Source organism: Felis catus, chromosome F2, assembly GCF_018350175.1.
Source record: "Felis catus isolate Fca126 chromosome F2, F.catus_Fca126_mat1.0, whole genome shotgun sequence".
Classification (NCBI taxonomy): Eukaryota; Metazoa; Chordata; class Mammalia; order Carnivora; family Felidae; genus Felis; species Felis catus.
The window spans coordinates 64,791,757-64,819,583 of NC_058385.1; the positions used below are offsets into that span (position 1 = coordinate 64,791,757).

General features: G+C 39.8%; 1 protein-coding gene across 8 annotated transcripts in view; it reads left to right on the top strand.

The window, feature by feature from the left end:
- The window catches only part of LOC111558559, a 471,686-nt gene that overhangs the window by 328,666 nt on the left and 115,193 nt on the right, over positions 1 to 27,827 (top strand). For 5 of the 8 annotated variants that reach the window (XR_006592166.1, XR_006592167.1, XR_006592164.1 and 2 more), the window contains exons 4-5: positions 1,573 to 1,783; positions 3,243 to 3,340. Coding sequence is in view for 2 of the 8 variants with exons in the window: in XM_045049535.1 (XP_044905470.1) it covers positions 1,573 to 1,783; positions 2,592 to 2,708 (328 nt within the window). In the remaining 6 variants the exon portion in view is untranslated. The other 3 variants (XM_045049535.1, XM_045049536.1, XR_006592170.1) reach the window with 2 other exon arrangements.

Below are 27,827 nucleotides of genomic sequence, written 5' to 3' on the forward strand. Positions count from 1 at the left end.
CTTGAGGTTGAAATGCTTCAAATTAGCGGACGCCTGGGTGGCGCAGTCAGTTAAGCGTCCGACTTCTTGACCTCAGCTCAGGTCATGATCTTATGGTTCATGAGATTGAGCCCCTCGTCAGGGATTCTCTCTTCTCTCTCTCTCTGCCCCTCTCCAGCTCATGCTCTCTCTCTCTCTCTCTCTCTCTCTCTCTCTCTCTCTCTCTCTCTCTCTCTCAAAAATAAATAAATAAGCTTCAAAATGAAGAAATGCTTCAAATTGGAATGTTCACTGAGGATTACAAAATTTCTTAGGTGTCTTGAAGTCCCGGATTTGCTTCCGAATCACTTCACTGCCCTTTCCTAAACTAGCAGACAATGAACATGTTGAAGGGAACCTCGCAAGGCTGTGGGTCTCAAGGAGCTATTTCACAAGGCAGAGAAAAGCAAGCTAAAATCAAAGATAAGAAAGTTATTATCAGCTCTTTAGGGCTCTCAAATTTTATAGTCATTGTGTATGTTCAGCTTTCAGAGTTTAGAATCTTGGATCAAAATTTAGACAAACTATAGGCATGCAGGTAATGAGTATATGCATTAAGTAACATATATTGGTACACTCAAAAAAGTAAGCAAACAATGTGGGCTGGCTCCGGAGGGGAATTCACAGAATATGTGCCAGACAAAGAGGACCAGAAGGTGTTTTTCTGCCAATTAGTGAGGCAGCTTTCACAGATCTTAGGTACTTCCTTTTGTGGTGTGAATTGAAATTCATTTATTGAGAGTGAAGTCCATATTCACTAAGCCTAGCTTGAATGGGTCTTACAAGACCAGAGGTTACTAGACTGTGACAAACCTACCCTTGAATCCTAATTCTATCTCTTATTAACTCTTATGGTCATGTGTATGTTTCTAAATTTCCATTTCATCATCTATAAAAATGGGGATCCTAAGAGCTTACACCCCCGACAGTCACTGTGAGCACCAAAGGGAATTTAATGTACCCTGACTGGCATACATGAAGCCTCGGTGAGTCCTTTCAGTAAATATTTTTGAACATGTATATGGTGGCAGGAGCAGGTGCTGCCAAGATAAGACAAAACACCAGGGGGGATTATTGACGTAATCACACAAGCAAATGGCAAATTGCTCTGCAAGCTTATAACAGGGTTTAACCTATTAACAAAGATTTTGTTGGACTGAGGCTAGACACTCTCAGCGTGTATACAGCAGAACTTACTGAAGATGGGGAAACAACACAAGTGAAAGGTAGGAGGAGATACCTTGAAAATGATACTCGCATGTGAGCTCTGGCAATTTCTTTTGCAGAAACCTGCCTTGTTTGTGAGTTAGGCGTCTGAGCTATTATCACATAAAGGAGGCAGCGTAGGATTTTGCCAAAACCTTTGTGCAATCTAGATTGGGTGTGTCTACTTATGACTGCATTTCAGATGTGTGGGGAGGGGTAAGTGACTGATCTCTCTTTCCTCCGCCACTCAAAGAGAGCAACATTTTTATTATGTCTGCTTTTTTTGAGGATGTAATCTGGTGGCTACCATCATTTTTTTCTTTTATTTTTATGATTTTTTTCCAATAGAAATGAGGACAGGAAGACTGCCCTTCTGAACCTCCTCTCTGTCAAAGGACTTCTAGGGATTTTCAGCATGTGGAGGAAGATCAGAAAGTCTCCGCGGAACTTCTGCCAAGCTGCTGAAGTCACAGACTCTTCCCACACTCCCCTGGGTCTCGTCAATTCTTATCAAGGATTCAGGGGTGGCAGCAGCAGCCTTCCCACTTCAGAAAAGGAAGTGAGTAGAGCAGGGGAAAAGAAAACTAACACTGGGAGGCACAAGGCTCCTATCAAATGTCAACTCATCTGTGTCTGACCATCAAAGAGGCTTAGGTTTGTGTAAAAGTGGGTGTCCAAGCCAGCAGCTCTCAGCTTGATGGGTGCCACAGAGGGGAATGTTTATTTCTGTGCCCATGTTGCAGAAGTCGGGTAGTTGGGAACCAGAAATTAAGGGGAATTTGTTGAGTCAAATTTGCAAACCGTTTGACCTTCCTTAGCTCTGTCTTTAAAACCTAGTCCCATTCATTCAGGATGTTAGGTGCCTGCATAGCTAACAAAGCCCAGCATCCTGGCTTGATGCACTGAAGGCTTCTTGGAGGGCTTACAAAGCATTTTGAAGAGTTAAATGTAAATGAATCAGGAACACATGGATTCAATTTCCCTGGAAATTCACATGTGCTTGGAAATGAAGGGGGGCAGTGTCTGGCCAAATGTGCTTTGATTTATCTGACCCCAAAATATATCCCTCCCCTCTCCTTTCCTCCCCTCAGAATCATTCAAAACTTTGCTTAATGTCAAACTATGGCTGGGTTCTTGAGACCCTTGAATCCTGGAGTGGTTTGAGTTCCTGGAGTTAAAAAGGGCATTCAGGGAGCCTTATTCCACCACCCCCTGCCCTCCAACTAAAGGAAAACCATCTCACATGGTTTTCTTCTATTTAATAGGGTTACATTAAAGCAAGGATGTGATGATGTTGGTTCAATCACAAAGCTAACCACCTACTGCGCATCATTTCTGCCAGTAAAACTCAGGTTTGCTTTTCCTAGGAAACCACCACTAGGATAAAGGAGCAGAATTATACAACCATTGTCATCATCATTGCCATCATTATCATCAAACACCTAAAGTTTTGTTCGGGTGTGGAGTTTCAGAACACCTTTTAAAATAAGTATCACTTTTAATAGCCGTAACCGTCCCTTGCATGGAGTGTTAAAGATTGTTTATAATTGCCTAGAATTATCTAGAACCTACTTAGGGCTATCAGGCAGAGGGATCCCTTAGTAGGGGACCTAGGGGCTGGCCGATAGAGTCTGGTAAATTTGCATCTCATAAGTTTGACTAAGAGTACTTTAGACACAACTGTTCTGGTCCCCTCCTTTCTCAGAAATTTCCGATAGTGAAGAGAAGTTAGAAATTCAACTTTTGACCTTAAAGTCTTGTCACAGACTGGAATCAAGCTGTGGTTTGTCAAAGGCTAACATCAACTGCAGTAATTACTCGGATAATCAAGAAGCAGCTGGATCTATACTTTGGGTCCCTTGTCAGCATTAATTGATTTTACCTTGTCCTTTTGCTCCCTCTTGGGCCAGTTGGAGACCACTACCTATTTAAGCATGTACTTCTTCCTGGCTGGCTTTCTCCCTACCCACCTAGTTAACATTGTTCCTTGGTGTCTTTGGAAATGTTTCTTCCCATAGGTTGCAGATGTGTCCTGTGACGGTGTTTGTGTGTGGTGACCACCAGAGGGAGCTACTTAATGACCTTAATGATGGAGTGAGGGCAGAGCAGGAAGAAGGTAAGGGCAACTTCTGGCTGACTCTCCAAGGGTATCATGGACAGTTCTCAGCTGTTCTTGCTATGCCTCAGCCATACTTACAGCTCTTTTCCTACTCCTTTTTCTCTTCTACCTACATACTCCTAGCATGTTGAATGACTAGCTCCTCCTAGATTCCTTAAAGCTCTGGCTTAAATATCACTTTTTTTCAGAGAGGCCTTCTCAAATCACTCTATGAAATGAACGTCCCAGACTCCTCCCAACTTTTACCTGTAATGTATAATCCTGTTTATTTCCTTAATAACATATCATGATATGTGATGACACTGTTTACTGTCTTTTCAGCTAGGGCTGAAATCTCTTGCAGCTAGGGGTAACTTCTGCCTTGTTCATCAGTTTCCGCATACCTAGTAGCTGCATACCGTAGCTGATCAGTAAAAAATTACTGATTGATGGATTATTCTAGTGATAAGTCCAAATGTTGGGGGGTGAGATCAAAAACCAATCATCATAGTGAGCAGTGACTATCCTTATACATTTTTTTAAAAAGACAGAGTATCTTATCCACCATTTTTACATATATAAAGTAAGAGTCAATATTTATAAGGTGACCTCTCTTAACCATGTGCTCTGTGAAATGCTGGGATAAAAGGTGGAGCTTCACATTTTCTATTCATGGCATCATAATTCAATGTTGTAGTATGTGAGGAAGGTTGATATCTCACAAGTCTGATGAAAGTGACGAGAGGGAAGCATGAAAATAGTACCAGCTACAATGATGGTAAATTCCTATGTGAAGGAAGTGGTCACAAGTCCTATCGAACAAACTTTTATTGAGTTCTGTAAGAGTGCGCAATTAGCTTGTTATCCATTTATTTTAAAAGATCCTTTTAAAGTTCATTTATTTATTTTGAGAGAGAGAGAGAGAGAGCAAGCAGGGGAAGGGCAGAAAGAGAGAGAGGGAGAGAAAGAATCCCACGCAGGCTCCATGCTGTCAGTACAGATCCCAATGCGCGGCTTGATCCCAGGAACCTGAGCCACAATGAAGAGTTGGACGTTCACCCGACTAAGCCACCCAAGCACCCAATTAGCTTGCTATGTAAATAAGGATTATTTTTACCCTAGATGAACGCATAAAAAGAATCAAGATTTTCAAAGATAAATGAAAAATCAGATCTCTTCCCTTTGGGTACATGAAGAGATAAAGAAAAATAAAATCAAAGAAAATAGGAAAAAATGACAGGTCGAAGATTATTTCACTATTCAAAATGTATACCATAAATTTTTTGATATTGTGCTAAAGTTGGTTGTAAGTTTTGTTCTGATTTTCCTAGCAGCCAGTGTAATGAGTAAAATATGATTTAGTGTGTGATTTATAGGCAGGGCCAGCTACATAATTTGCTGGCTCCAGTGCAAAATGAAAATGTGGGGCCCCCTTATTCAAAAAGCAGGAAAAATGCCATTAAATGTAATAAAACATGAAACTTTTTCCTTTCTTCCACGCTCTCACTCTAGACCTGTCATGGTGTTTTTTATTTGTTATTTAATGGCTCGCTCCCTCGGGCATGGGAATACTGGCTGGTGAAGCAGACTCAACAGGACTGGGAGTGTTTCCCACCCCCCAACTGACCCCCACTTGGCTTACTTGCCCACCTGCTGCTGAGTCCTCCTTCCTGCAGCCATAAGACCTACATACTATGCCCTCTTTGGGGGCAAGAAAAACAGTCTGCTCTTCCCACAGCCTGCTGCCCCCACCCACCAAGAATAGGCATCCCCCAGAGGACTGAAAATCCTTTGCTAGGGTGTGATCAGGACCCAGACAGGGTGTGAGCAAGAGGTTTGCCCCACCAATCACATGAACCAAGCATCACAGTAGAGACCACCACTGCTGTGTCCCAGCCTGAGACACCACAGGGTCTACATCATCTGACCCCTTCTCCATGGCCCAGGCTTCTGCACAAACCCTCCCTGGGTGCATAGTGCTCACTGGCCTGGGAGAGAGAGGCCAGGCAGTGCCTGGGGTGCAAAGGAGCAGGGTGCAACAGCAGTATCTGGGTGGGCCTAGGAAGGGGAGGTCAGCTGGGCCCAAGGCAAAGCAATGGGAAGTCAAGAACCCATCTCAGGGAGGCAGGAATACATTCGAGGGGGGGGGGGTGCTGCACGTGAGCTGAAGCTTCAAGCTTAGTGCATGCTGCATTGTCCCAAGCTACTTCATGTACAAAATATAAATTTAAAAATAAAATTCTTCAAAATTTCAAAACAGTGAAAAGCATTAAAATCCAAGCAAGGGAACTTTTGAGGATAGGGCCTCAGTCACATGAAGTTGACCCCATTTATAGAGTCTGTAAGTTAAAAAGAAAAAAAAAATCCTAGTTGCCAAAGGGAAACGCGTCCGACCTTGACACTGAGACCTGAAGACTCAGAGAAATTTCTCATCGAGGTCTATGTAAAGAAGACATTGTGTGATATAATTGGCAATGTCCTTAGAATTAATGCAATAAAACTGTCATTCTTAAGTACCTACTGTTAACCTTAAAAATAAAACTACCAGTTATTTTATCAGCAAAAAAAAATGAGTTTATTAGGAAACGGAGTTACAATCCAAGAAAAGCAAGCTATGGCAGAACCCTAGGCGAGTCTAGGGAACAAAAGGAGAGGAATGCTCTTTTATAGAGGAAAGGGGGATGTTGGAAAGACTGTTATAAGCAAAAAAGTCCATTGATGTAAACTGGCAGTTCAAAGTATACTGGCCTCTCATTGGCTTCGTTGTGACTGGCTCTCACTAGCTGGACTGTTGCTGGGCGAGGAGGAAAATCTTTCTTCCTCCTGCTGGGGTAGTAAGTCAGTGGCTGGTTGCAAGGTAGGTCTCTTCCTGTTGGGTCTTCCTGTTGGGTCTGCAACCAAGTGGTAGGGTGTGAGAGCTCCCCCTGCTGGCTTTCCGACTCCATCTTAAGTGAGATTTCCTCGTAATTAATTTTCACACTACTATGCGTCGTCCTTGTACTTACTTTACAGTTTGGAAGAGCAGAAAACAAGGACATAAACAAAGAAACTAAAAATCCCCATTCCACAAGCTGTAGGAAATGCTGGGCTGCTTTTCCAGACTCCAGCCAATGCCTTTTCTTCTGCACTTCCCTACCCGTGGTTCTGTCATCATCCCACTTTGCATTTCAGCTCAAAGTCTCCTCTCCTAAGGAAGACTCTCCTATTCTCCCAACTAGACCAGGGACCTTTTGCACTCCTCATATTGCCCTCTATTTTAACTTCATGGCATTGTTCACAGAGTTTGTAATTATGAATTTGTTCATATTGTCATTTGCTTACGCTCTACTCGCCCCTGGCTAGACTGTAGGCTCCGAGCAGCAAGGTGTGCTTTGTTCTGCCTCCATCACATGTGCCTAGCGGCTGGCACGGTTATCCTAGTATTCCTGCGTCTCTTTGCCACGGGTAGATTCGATTTAAAAATACTGTATTGAATGCACACTTACTTGGTGCCAGATACATGGCTGCATCCTGGGGATAAAATAATGAGCAAGACTCATGATCCGTGTCCTCAGAGAAGAGTCTGTTCCTCTCCAAACTTCCTTGACAGTTTTTGCCTGCGATCTCTTTGCTCCAATCATATACTTCACTTGTTTTTTGAACAGAGTCCGTGTGTTCCGCGTAATTCTTTTGATCCAAATGCCATCCTTCCAGATATTCCCTTTTACTCCTATTTTTTAAACATCAGATTGTCTTCCATGTTGTAAAAATGTCTAGGAGCCTCCCCCTGGCAAATATATTCTGCTCTTCAGTAGTTAGAGACTTTAATAGAGTATGTGTTATACTGCCTGAAGACTACAGTTGTCCTCCCTCCGCCCCCAACCACCACCTTATCCACAGAAGATATTTTCTAAGACCTCAGTGGATGCCTGAGACCACAGACAACACTGAGCCCTATGTATATTATGTTTTTTTCTAGACATACATACCTATGATAGTGTAGTTTATGAATTAGGCACAGCAAGAGATTAACAAATAATAACTCCTAACAGAATAATTATAGCGATATACTGTAATAAAAGTTATGTGAATGTGGTCTCTCTCTCTCTCTAAGTATCTTACTGTCCTGTACTCATTCTTCTACTTGTGATGATGTGAGGTGATACAATGCCTACACGATGAGATGAAGTGAGGCAAATGATGTAGGCACTGTGACTTAGCGTTAGGCCACTACTGACCTTCTGATGACTTGATGGAAGGAGGACAATGTGCTTTTGGACCACCATTGACTGGGAGGGTAGCTGAAGCCACAGAAAGCAAAAGCATGGATAAGGTACATTTCCCAAACTCCCTTGCAGCTGGGTGTGGTCGTGTCCTTCATTCTCACCAGTAAGTGGGGGGAGATGACTACAGCTTCAACATCATGTACTTAAAAGGAAATCGTTTGCTGTCCACTTCAAATTTGTTTGCCTCTTACCTTGGTCTGGAATGTGAACAATTATGGTGGAAACCTCACTTCAATCATGCACGCAAAAACAAGTCTCCAGGAAAAGAAGATAAGGTCAGTATTTGGTTACCCTTGTATGCTAATACAGAGGACTTAGTTTAAATCATAGTATTTAACGTGCATGTTCATAAATAAACGTGCTCCTTTATTTATGGATGTACTATCTTTATACAGTTCTCTCTCACGTTAACTGCAGTCCCTAATTACACATTTTTTAAAAAAATGTAGAACAAATTGTTCTACAAATTGGACCAATGTCAGAATCCCAAATTCTATTTTTTTGAGAAAGGATGATAGTTAATCAACTGGTAGTTGAAATTAAAAATGGAATCAGTTGAAATTACCTGGAAATAGAGTCTCTCTCCTTTTTCAGCAGGAAATGGGGACGAGGAATCAGTCACATACCTGAGGTGCTCCTAGAGCAGGGGAACTTGACCAATAATGAATGCAGGCACCTGAAATACCACCCTGAAACAGCATGGATTTTGGTTATGCAAACATAGATAACCCTCAGGATTGCATGTCTGAGGGTTAGACAGAAAGGCTTACTGGTAAAATGGCAAGTCTTTGGGAATTCTCTTTTCTTCTCTCAGCCTCCGAAGAAAGATGTGACTAACTCTAAACACCAGGAATGGCCTTTCTTCCCGTATCATCTCCCATTAGCAACACTAGATCATTGAGTATAGTAATTTAAAACCCTAGACTCTTAGATCTGAACTCCACATTTTTCAAAGTAGGAAAATGATGGAGAGAACAAAGCATCTTTGATTTTTTTGCCAGATTTTTCAACCTATCAATCTTGTTTCATAAAATAATTATCAACTTCACTGTTCCAGAGCAGATCAACCAATAAGAGATCCATAATTTTTTCTACAGAAGGGACAGACTCCCTGGAGACAATTGGCTGAGAACTTACTTACCAATGAAACATTGTATAAATTTTAAAAAGCAACATCCCTTGAAAGAAATAGAAGTATAGGAATACTTTCAGCTAAGAGTCATTCCCCATAGAAGAGCCTTTCACAGATAGAGGCTCTCATGCAAGAAAATTTTCAACTTTTCACAGATAGAGGCTATCATGCAAGAAAATTTTCAACTCCTTCATTTTCAAAATTTCAAAACTCCTTCATTCTCCTAGTCTTAAAAATTGATGTTCTCTTTCTGTCTCATGCTCCTCTCCCCTCTTCTTATACTCTCGGAAATATTTGATGCTAACATCCCCTCTGACTCCTTTCTTTCAACTGGCTTCTGATCTAAGTTCATCCTCTAAAAAGTAACTTATAAGGCCCTTTGTGATCTATCCCCTGCCTCTTTTTTTATTCATTCACAACCTGCCACTCTGCCAAGTACGTTCCCTGCCTTTCTTTCTTGGCAGTTTCTTTAAATGTGTTCTTCTCTGCTCTGGAAGACCTAAAGGCACCCTCACTTCCCACCCACTGCTTTGGCCCCAATACCTTTATCTGGCAAATTCTTATTTGTTTTCTAAATCTTGGTTCTTATTCTTGCTATTGTCTCTACCCTCCCTCCTTGCCCCAAATCCTTTCTGTAAGTTCTATATCTTGACAGTTTTATGTATATGGTCTCCTACGTCAATCGCCATCGTTGGTTTACTGTCTGAGGCCTTTCACAGACCTTAAATAAGCTGACAGCTTGGAGATGTAAACCGATCTTTTTATTGCTAAAGCTCAAAATAGTGCCTTCACATATAGTAGATGTTCAATAAGTATTGAGTTAGGAGGTAAAGAGCTGAAACAAAACCTGGCATAATATTTTTACATTTCTCTAATTATACTCTTAATTCAGGTTGTTACCAAATGTCAATCTGTGGAAGAAAAATTAGAATCAAGCCTATTACAGCCAAGTATTTATCTTCCTCCTGGTTTCAAACTTCTTTTAAAAGAGGAATTAGCAGTTCTTTAATACAGCAGCACTATAATCCCCTTTCCAAAAATGCCAGAGGTCACCTGGAAATAGAATGGCTGAGCAAGGATTAAAATGTAAGAATAGGGGACTTTGGCTAAGTTAACTGGATCACTGCATCCATGTCCTTGTTAAATATGCTTTGTGGACCATGACAAGAAAGCATGGTGGGGGGTCATGGGATGAAGAGCTTAAGAAGGAAAGAAGGTTTATTGATTGATAGTAATCAATTCGTCTTATACTACGCTTCTTTTCTTCTGATCGCCCCACTTATATTCTTCAACCTGATAACCTTCATTAACGATAGACAAAAGTCACATGTCTCCAGATATTGTGATTGTCATTTTTGTTACAGAGGCACTCTATTCAGATCTCTAAATACTGGCAATCCCCCATGTAAATAAAAAGAAAATCCCCAGAGTTTTTAAAAAGAGTGGAGAGAACTTTAAATTTTCTTGAAGAATGAAAGATGATATGAAATATCTGTTTCTTCTTTGGAATTAACCGTTTGTATCTGCCAAAGGAGATATTTACCTACGGCCCATGATTTTCCATTCCACTTATAGACTGAAATCTCAGGTAAAATCCACAAAAATTATTGCTCTAGTTTATTGGTTTATTATAGTGAACTGGGATAAAATGGTGACATTTTGTTGTATTATTTTGAAAAAAAATTTTTTAATTTATTTACTTTTGAAAGAGAGCACGTGAGTGGGGGAAGGGTAGAGAGAGAAGGACAGAGAAAGAGAAAGAGTACAAGTAGGGGAGAGGGCAGAGGAAGAGAGAGAATCCCAAGCAGGCTCCCCACTACCAGCACAGAGTCTGACCCGGGGCTCGAACCCATGAACCAGGAGATCATGACCTGAGCTGAAGCCAAGAATCAGATGCTTAATGGACTAAGCCACACAGATGCCCCAGTGATAACATGTTGCATAGATAACAACCTTGGCTTATGTCTTGGTGAATCTCAGTAGACTTCAGTCAAAGAAGGGAAGTGAACTAAAGGAATGAGTACTTTATGCAACATATTCTGCTGGGAATCTGAGCTGAAATCATGAGACATAGAGACAGACAAAGTAGCTGCCTGATAACTATCTTTTATTTACATTGAGCTGGGTCATAATTCTTTTTGAGTTCCTTGAAGTCCCCTGAATCATCAAATAGAGCTTCCATTTTCTTAAACTTACTTGAGTAAGTGGTTATAAACAAATAGCAAAAGAATTTAGTGTGCTTAACAGTCTTCTTATGTTCTGAGGGAAGAATTAGGCACTTACTAACTATGCCAGGGACTATGCTTGGAACTTTACGTTTTATATACATATAAGATAAATATTAAAATGTACATAATGTATTTCAAAAACTTTACTTATAAGGTAGGCACTATTAAGTCCATTTAACAGAAAAAGGAAATGGAATTAAAAGATATTAAGTCACTTTCTCAGGGTCTTCTATCTTGTAATTATGGGAGATAGAATTCAGGTCTTTTTTTAATCTCACAAAAAATTTGTCCAAGTTCTTAGCACCATCACAACGGGAAATCTTTCAGGAAATAAAAAGACAATGAAAAATATACAGAGAATGGAAGGAGTAGTGAATTTTACTTTAATTAGCATTGAGAAAAAGTAAGCCCGTTCTTCTAGACATAAAACAGACCTAAATTGTGCGGTTGGGGGTGGGAGTGGGGAGAAGATTAAGAAGAGGAAGAGGAAGGAGAAAGATGAAGAAACAAGAATGGTCCCATGATGGAAACTTTACTGAATTAAAGTACTGAGGGGATTACCAAAGCTGAATTTTTTGAAATGTACTCTTTGAAAACAAATAGAGCTAAAATGCTTCACTCACTTAAAATTGAATAATAAAAATAGTCAACAACCCAACTGATGCTTTAACTTCTACCTTTACTCATTACACTTAATGAAGCAAAACCAGGTCCCTGTATGAATGATTTAAATATATCCAATCTAGTGCTTACCCTATCTAATTTCCTTCTTAGGATTTTCTTGTTGTAGGGTCCATAACTCCTGAGCCCAGATTCTTAAGCTGTTCCTTGCTTGCCTTGAAATTCTATGTACTTGCCTCAAGATCAGTGTTCACATCAGTGAAATTTAGCTCCACATATTTGCCTTGGTAATGTAGTAACGAAATACACAGGAGCTATGATCATTTGTGCTTAGGAAACATGAGGTTTTGCAAAGTTAAACAGTTTTTAATTTTTCCTTGATTATTAAGTTACAGAACTTCTCCAAGTCCATTCTGAATCTTCACATGCAGGACCTCTCAAGTATTTTGATACCAATTTCTTCTTTTGGAGGAAAAGCTCATGATACTTGTGTTTGGGGAGACATCTAATGAGAACTCCGTTCTTGACCAAGATTCCATAAAACGTGGACCTGGGACTACCAGTTGATATTCAAATCTTGCCTGGATATTTACTGCTGTCTTTTCCTGTGCTACTTTTTAGGGTTGACTTCCACCAGAGAAGGAAATATGGCAACCATTATCCCTTCTCAGACATTAGTATCTTGCTCTGTAAAAATCCCTTTTCTTCCCTGAGGATCCGAAAGACCAGAAATATCCAAAGTGCCTTCTTTTCAGTGAAAGTTTGAGGATTTCTTTTTTAAAGTCAATGAAATATAATAGAAAGACATTTATTTGAAATTTGTTAGCATCAATTGGTAATATTGTGTCATCCAACTTGTTACTTAACCTTTCTGAGGCTTACGTTTCCTATCTGGGAAAACTACATCTACGTCATAGGACTGTAGTAGGAATCTACAATGTAGTGAATTCTTTCATGATATATCTAGGCATCACAGTTCCTTTCTTTCTTACTCAGTCTCCTGTGTGTCTCAGTGTATTATGTCTTCCTGGACTGATCTTCCAGAAATCTGAATCACACCCAGTACATATATTCCCCATTGGTTAATGTCTGTCTTTGCAAATATTACCTTACCAACTTGCATGTGGAAAAAAAAATTAACCGGATAATGAAAACTAAATGAAGAATTCAGACATCCAAAACAAGGTCTTTGACCCCAAGGAACTTATATTTGGAGTTACAAATATTTTGACAAATTCGTATATAAATGGTATTAATAGCACAAGGCAGTTAATGATACTCAAAGAAAGAGTAGAAGTGAAGATAAATGGCTATAAACTTTCAGAGGAGTGAGAAAATGAGGAGGTAGGACCCGAGTTTCAAATTCTTGAAAGGGTATGGTCTTCCCATGGAATCTGCAAGGCTCTTGAGAAGTTTGAGAGTGATGATGGAGATTGTTTAACCTTACTATGCTTCTTCAGTGTGCAAATTTTGGGTACATATTTCTGCCCCTGAAGCATAGTAAGCTTCTGGCTGGTCTGGATCTGAGTTCTTAGCATTGATATGGTCATAGGTAACAGCTGGAGAAAGGGAGGCTGTGGGGAGTCCCACACAGTGGAGAAGCAAAAGTATGCCTGAGATACTCATAAGATTATAACTATATTCCAGCCACTCCACCAGCCTCAGAGAGATCCATGTAGGTTGTTTTTCATCTTTATCTGGTTTCCTAAACATAGAAAACATAGGTGAGGTTATGGAGAAGAGTTTGGCTCTAGCTGGCAACCTGAATATTTCCTAGATCTAGTTTAAAATACAGAAACAAAACGAAATCTTGGAAAACAAGAATGAAAAGACTCAAAACAATGGACTTTTAGAAGTCTCCTCAGAAATAAGTCATGCTAATTTAATGGAACAATAATATGCTTTTAAAGTTAAGAGCCATAACATATGGCAGGGAGAACATGATGCCAAAGGAAAACTATAAAAAGGCCTGCCATTCACCAAGTCGTCACTAGAGGGGGTGGTTGCACACAGATAGCATTCACTTCCTGGGCAAGTAGTTGGCCCTCCTACTGTGCAGATTTCCCACCTCCACTAGCGGGTCACAGCTCTTCGTTGCCATGGGAACCCCTAAACAAGGGGTAAATATGTCGACAATAGCCATAGACAATTTTATTTTTCATCCTTTTTTAATGCATGGCAGTCTCCGAGCACTCCATCTGCAGCCTGATGTTGCTCACTGGCCTGTTAAGTCTGGGCAGCACAAGCCATCCATTATTGCTAAATGGTATCACAGCACGTAGCTCTGTTCACACACTGTGGTGCATTGTAAAGGTCCCTGCTCTGTGGAGAGAAAACCTCTTTTTTTCCCCCTCCCCTTTTTCCCTAGCTTGCTCCCCCTTCCAAGTGCAGCTGAATCTTCAAATGTGGATAACTCTTGAGTCTGTCTGTATCAGGCTAGTAGACATTCACAATGATTAAGCATGGAGAAAGCCAATTTAATTTGGGGAAAAGAAGAATTGAAAAAGAGGCATTAGATTCATTCTTTGGGGCTCAAAGGTAAATGTTTGGGGTGGTTGGAAAGTAGTTAAAATAATTTGACTTACTAAAGCATATTCTTCTCAATGAAGTTTGTGATAGAATTAAGGGTAACAATTAAGGCCACAGCCAAGCTTGTATAAAGACAGTCCACTTTGTAGGAGACACAGCTCTAAGTCATTAGGAAGAGCCATAGCCAAGGATGTAAACTAGGCAGAGAATGGGGCTGTGCTACCAGTAGCAAGTTTCCTTATTATCTATGCCTTGACTTCTGTGGTTGTGCCCATTATTTACTGTGTACCTACTAGGTATTATGCACTCCTCTGGATACAAGTATTAGTGGAGATGACTCTGCACCTGTGATGCTTATGGGCAAGGGCACTTTTATCCTCACAGAACTGGACCTGATCCAAGGGCAAAATAAGGTTTAGTGGCAATAACAGAGATGCCTAATTCATAGCTAGACCTCTCCTCTCCACCAGGCCCTCTTCTCATATAAAATGAAGTCAGTCCCATGGAATGACTAGGAGGAGAAGCAGGGCTTTAGACTTGGTTCTCGAGGTCAGGAACCAACTCAGGGGGATCACAGAAGCACCCTTGGTGTATATGTTGGTATGTGGCACTAAATAAATTTGTGCTCACTAAGTGAAAACCTAGAGGGATGGATGGATGGATGGATGGATGGATGGATGGATGGATGGAATAATTAAATGAGTGAAGCATTTTGAGGATCCTTAATGGATTTGTTTAAAATGGAAAAATATTGAATACTCATTGTATCATAGAATGACAAACCTGGATAAAAAATAAAAATATTCAACATTCAGTCTTTAATTTTTGCTTAATCTCACAAGTTTTACCTTTTAGTGACCTAAAATTTCTTTTATCACTCTAAACATCAGAATCTTTAAATCATGGCACAAATATCCATCTTTAGGATGGTAAAAATTCATGTGTAAATTATTAAGAAGAAGAAAGAAAATTATATAATTGGCTGTCCAGTTTCTGGGAGGGGTGTTCTAAATGCCATTCCTGTAGAGAATTGCTGGCCTTTCCTTGAAACTTCCATTGACAATCTGAGTTCCTGGCACATGGGAAATTCCCATCTCAGACTGAGATTTCCCAGAGAACACAAAACTAAGAAGGGTGGAGGTATCCTTGGATTGTGGGCCATTATCATCCAGCCATTGATGCTACTGTGATAATGTTGGCCAGTGTTGGCTTTTTCCTAAAAGGGCCTCAGGATATCTACTTAACTGGAAACACACTCAGCAGTTATAGCTAAGAAGGGCGACCTTTCCCCAAATGGTTCTTGTTTTGTGATTCAGCATGTGAGTCATTTGATTAATAACAACTTCCTTTCTGTCCCAGACACCCCTTGGGAAATTTGGATCTCTTCTGATTTGGGGAGGAATCCTCAGGTCAGATGCTAAGACTTCAGGTTTGAGATATTTTGCCAGTAGAAACAGAGATGATGGACAATTGCTGTAGCTTACTAAACTCCAGAGAAACTGATAGTATCATGGTAAGAAATCACATTTTGACATCAGAAGGTTGCCTGTCTTACAGGACAATTTTGAAATGTTTGCAGAAGAATGTCATGCTACTACACTGATGGAAACAAGCACATGTGACTGTTCAGAGTGGAAAAATCCATTCATACATTCATACATGTCATGGACTTTGCCCCGCAGCATTTACTCCACACCTTCCTTTTTGTATAGGAACCATAGGGTTGAGGTAGAATGGACTCACCACCAGTCCTAAGGGTGAGTCTTAAGTGCATAAGCTAATCCTACCCCTCTTGGGACAATACTTTGGTTAAAAATAAGCACTTAACCAGATTTAAGTTAACCATGACAGGGGCACCTGGGTAGCTCAGTTGGTTAAGTGTCTGACCCTTGATTTTGGCTCAGTTCATGGTCTCACGGTTTGTGAGACCCATGTCAGTCTCTGTGCTAACAGCACAGAGCTTACTTGGGATTCTGCCTCTCTCTCTCTCCTTTCACTCCCTCCCTCTCTCTCAAAATAAATAAATAAGCTTTTAAAAAAGAAAAAAGTCAACCAGGACAAGATATTTTCCTTGTCCTAAGAAACCTAGATCATTCCCATCAGCATGAAGCTAGCAAGTGTTCCATGGGTTAAAGAAAGATTTTTTTTTCCCTGGGTACAGAAAAATATGTACGAAGCTCTGAAAACTGCAGACATCCATACTGTAGCCACTTGAGGAGCTCAGCCTTAGCATGAGTTCACGGGAAGAAAAGGAACCTGGAAAGAAGCTGGTTGATCAACAGGCTCCTGGATTAAACCAAGATTGTTCTGCTATATTCTTTTTATATAAGCTGATATATTTCCTTTATTATTGAGACCATTTTGAGTTGGGTTTTCTATTACTACTAAAAGAGAGAATGCTTACTGATATGATCAATTAATTGGTCATTCAATCATTTATTCTCTAAATATGGACTGTTTACTAAGTCATAAAGACAGGTTATTCTTTCCCACCACGAGTATAGTGTATACTGAACAGGCAGACAGAGAAATGGAAAATAAATGTGTAGCATGGTGAACGCTGGATGCAGACAATAGATGCAAGGCCTAGTGGGAGCAAGGAGAAAGTACCCTAACATATGCCTTGATGGAGGCAGTCAGGGGAGCTTCTTGGAGAGGATGGGCATTGAGATAGTGATTAGAGCAAGAGTTGGAAATAAGGCAAGTGAGGGCAGTCCAGAAAGAGAGAAACACACCTACAAAGAAAATTAGGCACAAGAAACCATGGCTTATTTGATATAGTATATATAGCACAAAGAGCAAGATAGGGGAATGGCCACAGATGAGGCTGGACAAATAGCCAGAGCTAGATGTTAAAGATCTTTCATTTGGGGCGCCTGGGTGGCGCAGTCGGTTAAGCGTCCGACTTCAGCCAGGTCACGATCTCACGGTCCGTGAGTTCGAGCCCCGCGTCGGGCTCTGGGCTGATGGCTCAGAGCCTGGAGCCTGTTTCCGATTCTGTGTCTCCCTCTCTCTCTGCCCCTCCCCCGTTCATGCTCTGTCTCTCTCTGTCCCAAAAATAAATAAACGTTGAAAAAAAAATTTTTTTTTAAATTAAAAAAAAAAAAAGATCTTTCATTTAAGATAGAAGGAATTTTTGTTTGTTGTGAGGAGAGCTATTAAAAATTCTGACCAGAGTTTCCATTTTTAAACTACATATTTTATGAGTTCTTAGCCTCTATATGATGGAGAGTAGTAAATCACTGTGGTAAAGAATATGGGCTTTACAGTAAAACTCCCTGGTCTTAAATTCTGGTTCTGCTCCCTCCCAGTGTCTTGGTTTTCTCATCTGAAAAATGGGTGCGATGGAGTTGTTACGAGATTTAAAGAACTTCTCAGTATAGTGGCAGGTGTATGGTATACTAATAATATATAATGATTTTATCTAAATTCCCTCTTTCTGATTTCAGTTCCTAACAATATTATGAATAAGGTCCTTTGGCCTGATGAACAAACCAATGTATTAAAAAAGCTGTCCTCCTGCTACTTTGTTATATAGTGTATAGGTCTCAAATCTGCGACTTTGCTTTAAATGTTGGACATCCATTGTTTCATGCAACTTAGTGAACTCTTTGTCCAGGCTGTTAACTTTCAGTTCAGCTGTTATTACGATTCTGGAGTGATATGTGCATATCAATATGTAGGGTAGCCCATTTAAAATTCATTTTTTATGTTCATTTATTTTGAGAGAGATGAGAGTGAGCAGGGGAGGGGCAGAGAGAGAGGGAGAGAGAAAATCCCAGGCAGGCTCCATGCTGTCAGCTCAGAGTCTGACATGCGGTTGATCTCATGAACTGTGAGATCATGATCTGAGCCAAAATCAAGAGTCAAATGCTCAATCAACTGAGCCACCCACACACCCCAGTAGGGTATCCCTACTGGGATACATTTAAAGGTGAAGTAAAGGTATTATACACTTTGCCCCAAAATAATGTATCTCGTACACTAAAGATAAGATAAAAGGTAAAGATATAGTAAGAGGTGTGGAGTAGGACACCCATAATAGTTTATGACAGTTCTATGAAGTAAGCAAAGAGAGTTGTCCACGTAAGATTTGTCTGAGTGGAACAAAGGAATCTCGATGTATGAGTGTGCCAGGCACAGTTGATACTCAGCTGGTGTTTACACCAGGAGGGCCACGCCAGTTAAATAAAGAATAAATATTATATATATATATATATATATATATATATATATATATATAACATAACAATAAATAATAAATATTATTAGTATCTTTGGGTCAGTCATTCTTATGACTAACCCATGGCTGTGCCATAACATATATTAAGTATTTTAAATATCATCTTTGCAGCTAAGATTCCCACTCTTCACACTTAAAGCTCACAGAAGAGAGTGCTGTTGGTAGGCAGAAACAGTGGGCTAAGTCAGTATTATTTGTGTGGGAATTGAGTTCAGGGGAATACAAATCCACAAATTGCAGATGAAGTATAGGAAAGGATCCTGGGGATCACAGCAGTGCTGTGGGGATTGGGGTCTCAACTGCCAAAGACCTAGGCTGACCTGGGTTGTGTCCCACCTTCTCTCTTTCTAACCGTGTGATTTGTACAAGTTACTTAACTTCCCCGCGTCTCGGCTTAGATGAAGGAATGAAGACAATGATTCTTACCACAAAGAGTTTCTGGGAAAAGTAAAAGAGGTCATTATCTAGTGTGGTATCTTGCATAAAGAGTAAATGTAAATGTTACCTGTTATTGTTATTGATCGCTGGCTAGCAGGGCTGGGAAAATCAGTCACTCAATATATTACAACCATTTAAGCAAAGAGTACAAAGTGTGGATATCTACTAAAATTTATCTGTTGCCCAACAACTAGAAAAGTTTCAAGGAATTTGTAAGGAATATTTCCAGGATAGCTCATTCCACATTAGGCATACTATATTATTCAAGGGTTCAGCAAACTCTTGAAATTAAACTTTGTCCAGATTGGACCAAACACAAATTCCAGTACATTTAAGTTTACTCTATCATAACATTCCCAGACCAGGCAAGGTGTCCTGTTCATACTAAATGCTTGGTGAATGTGTGTTGAGTGCATGAATACATGGGTAGATCTCAACTGAAGATTAGTACCAGAAATCAAGCACTGCCTTTAAGATGTAACTGTTCTTGACATGGTTTTCTCTCATTTTAACTGCACTTTTATAATTTTCACATTCAGTTGTGCCTTGTCATATGATTATTTTACTTATGTACTTTACTTTTATCCTTTACTGAGCTCCTTTAAATCCATCAGTGCCAGGTGGATAATTGATTCTCAGCAAATAGCTACTGGATATTAAAGTAACCTATGAGATATTGTATTCAGTTTTAAGATGATTTGTCCTTCAATGGTCATGTACACCAAGCACATATAACATCCCTTTAGTTGAGAGATGATGACACCTGCTCTCAGTGTCAATGACTTGTGGGTCACAAGTGCTTTGCCTCTTGGACTGGCATAAGCAGGGAGAGAGACTCAAGCTGTATAGCCCTACATGGCATACTTCTGATCATGATAGTTACCTGTTCTGAATCATTCTAGCTTTTGTTGCTTCCCCATAGTCTGCCAATGCCAGCAGTAGGATGGTCATCATGGCTTCCTTAGCAGGACCAAGCCCAGTACTTGCCCACTGTGAACAGTACCCTTTAAATTATATAGAGCATTGGGGTGCCTGGGTGGCTCATCGGTCAAGTGTCAGACTTCAGCTCAGGACATGATCTCACAGTTGATGGATTCGAGCCCCGCATTGGGCTCTGTGCTGACAGCTCAGAGCCTGGAGCTGGCTTCAGATTCTGTGTCTCCCTCTCTCTCTCTGCCCCTCCCCCACTCACACTCTCTCTTGCTCTCATAAATAAATAAATAAATAAATAAATAAATAAATAAATAAATAAATAAATAAATAAATAAAATAGAGCATCTTGCCTGTTTCAGTTTGCATTGATAGGGATTCCTACGGAGTGCCAGCTGTTAGGAAATATATAATCAGGCAAAAAGTCTGCAGAGATGTAGGGCTATTAGAAGGTATGGAAGAAAACATTTCAGATGGCTGAAATGACATCTGAACCTCTACCATGTTCCTGACCTTCCTCCTTCCTGGTATGTCCATTTGAAAAAGCACCTTCGCTCAGAGATGTGATGAATGGAGAAGGTTCTACATCTTAACACAGTAGGATCTTGTGAGTGGCTGACATTTGGCTCACAACAGATACCAGTTTCCCAGTAGTTAGTTAATACACATTTTTGCAAAAGAAAATGGGATAAGCCAAAGTAACTTGAACTTATGCCCCTGCTTGCTGACTCTTCTTGTTTCATACATCCTTGCTTTTTGACTTTTATTTCTCAGATACTGCTTCTGTCAACTTATTTTCTTCTCAAATAAATTCCTTTCTTCTTGTTAGCTCTTTGGATAAGACAGTGTCTATTTTGGAAGTTTCACAAGCATATGAAGGCACCAACACTTTTATGCATTCTCTTGGCCAACTGGGGAGTTTCCACTTTGCAGCTACTTCAAAAGAGATCTTGGGCCATAACTCTAAACAAGTTGTGGAGAAAGGGAGTTTCACACTGCCATTTACTCATTAAGACAATAAGTGGGTAAATTATTATCCATGCTAATCAGATTCAATGAGACGGGTATTTTTTTTCTTTTTCCTTTTTTTAATGTTTCTTCATTTTTCATTATCTCTAGGAACAGTATATTTTCAGTTAATTTGAGTTATACACAAGTAAAATCTAAAATAGCTTTAAAAGGGGTGCCTGGGTGGCTCAGTTGGTTAAGCATCTGACTTCGGCTCAGATCATCATCTCACAGCTTGTGGGTTCAAGCCCTGCGTCGGGCTCTGTGCTGACAGCTCAGAGCCTAGAGCCTGCTTCAGATTCTGTGTCTCCCTCTCTCTCTTCCCCTCCCTGACTCATGCTCTGCCTCTCTCTGTCTCTCAAAAATAAATAAAGGTTTAAAAATTTTTTAAATAAATAATAAATAAAATGGCTTTAAAATGTAAACCAGGAAAAATTGTGAGACCTACTAGATTGTCTATATTTTATATGATGTTTTATAGAAATTAAATTGTATTATCTTTTTCCTATAACTTATTTTGCTTTCCTCATCACTCTATTCCCACAGGTAAAATCCTTTGTTATTACAAATAAATTTGATAGTGTGAGGAGAAACAGGAAAATCAGTAAAAGACTAATAAGGTTTTGTGACTTTATTTTTTTTTTAATTTTAATTAATATACAGTGCAATACTGGTTTTAGGAGTAGAATTCAGTGCTTCATCTCTTAACACACAACACCCAGTGCTCATCACAACACGTGCCCTCCTTAATACCCATCACCCATTTAGCCCATCTCCCACCCACTGCCCTCATCAATGCTCAGTTCTCTATCATTGAGTCTCTTGTGGGATGTTTCGCTCTCTCCTCTCCCTCCTTCCCATATGTTCATCTGTTTTGTTTCTTGAATTCCACATATGAGTGAAATCATATGGTATTTGTCTTTCTGTGATTGATTTATCTCACTTAGCATAATACATTCTAGCTCCATCCATGTCATTGCAAATGGCAAAATTTCATTCTTTTTGATGGCTGAATAATATTCCATTGTATATACATACCACATCTTCTTTATCCATTTATCAGTCATGGGCATTTGGGCTCTCTCCATAGTTTGGCTAGTGTTGATAATGCTGCTATAAAAACTGGAATACATGCATCCCTTCCAGGCTGTATTTTTTTATCCTTTGAGTAAATACCTAATAGTGCAATTGCTGGAACACAGGGTAGTTATATTTTTAGTTTTTGAGGAACCTACATACTGTCCTCCAGAGTGGCTGCACCAGCTTGCATTCCCACCAAAAACGCAAGAGGGTTCTCCTTTCTTTGCATCTTTGTCTTGTTTCTTGTATTGTCAATTTTAGTCATTCTGATGGGTGTGAGGTGGTATCTCATTGTGGTTTTGATTTGTATTTCCCAGATGATGAGTGATGTTGAGTACCTTTTCATGTGTCTGTTAGCCATCTGGATGTCTTCTTTGGAAAAGTGTCTATTCATGTCTTCTGTCCACTTCTTAACCAGGTTATTTGTTTTTGGGGTGTTGAGTTTGATAAGTTTTTTATAGATTTTGTATACTAACCCTAGGGTTTTGTGACTTTGAATGGTATATTCAGCATTTTTATGTCAACATTACCAGTAGTTTTGAATCCTGAGTTAGCAGGTAGGAAATATCAGGCTGGAATACTTCTTAAACATCAGTTTATCATAAGTGGAAAGTGTACGTTGAGCAAAGAGAGCTGTACCTAAGTTGAGCAGAGAGAGCTGAGCTTGTAAATTCCTTTGCACGTTTCATTTTTTGCATGGAATTAGTCTTTAATGCAAAAGAAAAGTTTTGGGTACAGGACAGGACGTGATAAGACAACACAGAGTCGAACAATTTTTCAGACCAGATGGTGAAAGATTTTATTTTCCATGATGGTAGAAAGCATAGGGATCACTGTGTCTGCCAGAGCACTTGGACTATGTTTAGAGCAACAGTTCAAATCACTTCAGTGCAAAATATTATTTGACGCTGCCTTATAATGGATTCCACTAAAACAGACTCTGGGACAGGGGATTTTGTGCAAAGTTTGTAGGAGAGTAGTCTTCGAAGATATACCTGAAGAAGTGAATAAGGTAAGAAGAAGCAGAGGGAAAAACTGACCCACAGTGCAATTGAGACTAAGACCTCTGCTGACTCCATGGTAAGCTCTGTAACTGGGATGTCCCTTTAGATTATCTCAAACTGAGGCAAGTTGGTAAAGCCTTTGTTTCCCTCCTTTTCCCAGTAATTTGCTTCATGCCAAGCCTTGGGAGAGGTCCTAAACTTGGAAGAGGCTGAGGGCAATTTCAGTAAACATCACAACTGTGAGTGGTCAGTAGGCAATATTACCACCAGGAAAATGAAGGTAAAGGATGAGAGCATTGGCCTTGAAGAAGGGATTTGGAACATTAGCTACCAGAGCAGTAGCTGTTAAGAGTTTGGTACCCAGATAAGCAACATGAGCATCATGTGGAAGCTTGTTAGAAATGCAGATTTGCAAGATCTATCCAAGATTTACTGGACCAGAAATTCTGGGGGTGGGACAGAGTGATTTATGGCTTAACAGCCCTCCAGGTGATTCTGATGCACACCTACGTTTGAGAACCACCACACTGACATGTCTGCTGCTCTAGGCACCCAACAAGATAGCATCAACAAATATATTTTGTTATAAGATCAAAAACATTTTTTGTTAGCTCTTTATTTCTGATAATAATGCACTGATTTCTGCTTCTGGTTATTGTGTTATTTCACATAATGGAAAATCAGACACGATTTAAAGTTTCAGTCAGTTTCATTATAATGGCCAATTATTTAAATATGGCGATGTCAGGAAATGTGGAATACTAGTCTCTATCATGCTATGGGAGACTAACCAAAGGAAATAGCTAAGAGGAGTGAGCGAAGAAGACAGATACAGACATCATCTGTGTCCTTTCTTGCATGGGATTATGGAAATCCAACATTGCGAAAACCTCTGGCTTGCATTGGGATGAATTTAGATAGGTACCAAATGTCTGCTATTTTACTTTTGAGAAGAAAACAAATACAGTCTTCCTGTTCTTATAGAAAATTTATACAAACACTGATTGGCCCTGAAGATAACACCAACAGTCTAGGAAAAAATACTGCCAAATGGTAAATGATATGGTATTTACAAAGTGTGGATTGTCTGTAGACCATGAAAATCAGAACATATCTTTAAAATGAACAAAACAGGAAACTAAAGATGAAAATACTCATTAAATCTTGTTTCTAAGTTTAGTTACAAAGTTCATTGCAAAGCTGGTATCTTTGTCTCCAAATGTGATTTGGAATGTCCGTGCTCTAGAAAGCTCTGAGACTTTGCAAGTCCTCAGATACCCTCTCAGTTTATCCAGTTTGGGTCTCCATTATCTATCTCTAGGAACTATTAGAAAAAAGTAGACCCAAGGGACAGAGGCTCTATTCAGCCTCTCCCCATCCCATCTTGATCATCAACTTGCCATTTGTACTGGTACTCACCTGTGTTGCTTACCTACCGCACCTTCTTTGAAGTGGCAAATGTCTTGGCCTACTCTCTTCTTCCCAAACAGTATTTGCACTTCATTTACTTTTCCAACTACTGCTCAGTTATTGGCTGGGCTGTTGAAGCTTCCAAAAACCACTTTTATCGTGTGAATGGGCGGCTTAGATAACTGGGAATACTTAATTAAATGCGATATATTTTTTCAGTGTATCCTCCGTGGTGCACTCATTTTTAATAGCATCTTACGCTTCTTTAACTCTAGGACCACTGGTCTTGAATTTACTAACAGGAAGAGTCATCATGGAGACACATTAACTCTGGTCAGTGCAAAGAAGCTCTCGAGTGGCTCTTCACGTCTGTTATTGTACTTTGCAGCTTGGGTTCCCAATCAGTTGGGAAAAATGAAAACATTCCCAACTGCATGGAGGCTCAATTATAAACTTCAGTCTAAGGAGCTACTCAGTTCATTGCACAGAAGTCCCCTTGAGATATTAAATTCCAGGATCCTTACTATGGAGAAAATTAATAACCTTTCTGAAGCTGTTTTTCTTCCTGAGATTTTTAAATAAAAAGATTGACCTTCCAATACACTGAAGAAGGACTTCCTAAAAGACAAGATGTTCATACTTACCTCAAGGAGAACCTGTTTGAGTATCTACTCATATGGCATCTCATGTTCCATTGGCTGAAAGGAAGTTACCCTTTCATTGTTGCACATGTAAACATAATGATTATTATATCAGAATCATCATGAGTTAACATTTGTCCAATGCCAACAATGAGTTTGATAGTGCATGAATCACTAAATGATAACCCCACAAATTTTTTTATAAAGTAAAAACGACTCAAGATAAATAGTAAAGAAACATGCTGATTTTATTTTGGTGACTTAAAAAAATGCTTAGAAAAAAATTCAACATAGTTTACATAAAAATTTGAGTAGAAAGATACACTCAATCCCTTTATTATTACAACTTATCAGCAGTTGTATATTTGTTCTGTGCTTGTTGTTAAGAGGAACACTATGCACATGAAATGTATATTGTAATTATTTTATACATGGCATGTGGCAGCACAGCTCAGAGGTTATATTCACCTGTGTCCTTTCTCATATAAATTTCATTCAATGCCCAGCATAAACCGAAATATTTCTGTTTGTTTATATGTTTGTTTTCTGTTTTTCTGTTTTGGTATTTTTGATGAACTCCTTTTCCTGTACTCCTGACCAAATAGGAAGATGGCAGTTGAAAGGCTGATGAAAGAGAAGGTTTCCCCAGATGGCAATTATTCAAATCTGAAGGAGATCAGGCATCCTAAATGAGACCAGGTACATCCTTTTGACACAGCTTAAATGGTTGAATTGAACTTCAGATCTGCTTGTGTGTGAGTCTGACCTCCTGTAACAGACTGGGAGAGCCTGGAGAGGAAACATCATCTCTCCTTTGTCTTCTGTTTCCCCACATAGTCTAGTTTCAGGTAGGATCCAAGAAAACAGTTGCTGAATTGAACTGAAAACCTAATGTGGCAGGCTACCGTCAGCCCGGCGTTGTCATACTGATCCTAGTCTGCTCTGTATCCCAACAGGAATACCTGGGGATGCATTTCCCAGATCTCTTTCCACTGTTACACTTTGCAATTGAGAGGTGCTCTTATGAGATCTAGAAGGTGGATGAGAAAAAAGCCATTATACCTGGCTATACTTGCCAAAGGATACACGGGCAGAGAGCAGACCAGATTGGCACAGCGGTGCTTACGTGCTGCAGGCAGCTGACTCTGAGGGGGAAGCCCTCCTGAGGTTCCAGAAATTCACAGAGGATTTTCAGCCGACACTTGGGGGCTCCACAAGCACCTGAGATAATCACCTATGTTTTCCCATAGATCTAGTACTTCTTGATGTCAGGAACCCAGGCAGCAGCTTCCCCAGCCCCTCCAATATTTGTATAAGCTTTAATTTCCTGTATTATGTGTTGTCACATGGAATAAAATGAATGAGTTTTGTTAAGTAATAAAACTCTGTCAGATATACTGAGGGATACGGAACTAGCCAACAGAAGAATTAAGTTGAAGATTCTTCAATGCTATATGCTCCCACACCATATAAGATTAAACAAAAGGGGCAGCTGGGTGGCTCAGGTTGTGGGATCGAGCCCTGCATCTGGCTCTTCACTGAGTGTGCAGCCTGCTTGGGATTCTCTCCCTCCCTCTATCTCTGCCCCTCCCTTACTTGCATTCACGCTCTCTCTCTCTTAAAAAAAAGTAAAAAAAATTTTTAAAAGACTAAACAAAAAAATTATTGGTATTTCTTGCTTTTTAGCTGCAATGGATATGTAGTAGCTAAAAACTAATGTTTACAAGATTAGGAAATAAGCAAAGGAGACCAAAAGACGTAGAAAGCTAAATTCAGTGATACCTGCCTTTCCACCAGCTACTCTCACATAATGATTTCTTAGCCTGCCATTTCAATTCTTTCTGAAAAAAAAAAATCTTAAGTAATTCTTTCTAGATTGCTGGTTAACTAGGGAAGGTCTCATCACAGAAGAAAAAAAGACATTACATCGCCTTGCTGGTCAAAGATACTGTCGTGGACATCACCTGCGTGCTTGTTGGAAATGCAGTCTTGTGTATTTTAACAGGATCTTGAAGTGATTAGTATGTGCATTAATGTTGAGAACCATGGCTGGGGGGGATTTGTTGAAAACAAGGATTACTAGGTCCCACCCCCAGACTTTCAGATTTAATTTGTCTAGGGTGTGGCTGAGGATATTTAAAAGCTCCTCGGGGATTCCACTATGCAGCCAAATTTGAAAGCCTCTGAGTAGAGCTGTTATGGTGCAGCCTGAATACCTGCAGGAGATTTGGCATCGCTGATGAGTTCATTGTAATGGAATTTATTTCCAGGTGCATTTTATTCTAAGTAGCTGCACTGAATCCAATGACTGGGATGTTTGGGGTTTTGCCAACATTTAATGGGGTTGCCTGGCTAAGCTAGCACTCCATTTTCTATTTCTTCCTGAACTGAAGCCTGCAATTCAGTTATTAGCTACAAAATAGTAGATGGATGCTTTCTAGAGGTTTGGAGACAGCCTTCTGGTCTAAAGAATTAGTTTTTCTAAAGACATGGGTATTAGTTTCCTATCGCTGCTATAAGAAATTACCACAAACTTAGTGGCTTAAAACAACAAACTTTTGGGGCGCCTGGGTGGCTCAGTCAGTTAAGCGTCCGACTTCAGCTCAGGTCACGATCTCGCGGTCCATGAGTTCGAGCCCTGCGTCAGGCTCTGGGCTGATGGCTCAGAACCTGGAGCCTGCTTCCGATTCTGTGTCTCCCTCTCTCTCTGCCCCTCCCCCATTCATGCTCTGTCTCTCTCTGTCCCCAAAATAAATAAACGTAAAAAAAAAAAATTTTAAAAACAACAAACTTTTGTTGTTGTTTTGGGAGGGGAGGTTTGTGCCAATCTTTTATTTTATTTTATTTTATTTTATTTTATTTTATTTTATTTTATTTTATTTTATTTTATTTTATTTTAATTTTATTTTAATTAATTTATTATTTTTTAGTATAATTTATTGTCAAATTGGCTAACATACAGTGTGTAAAGTGTGC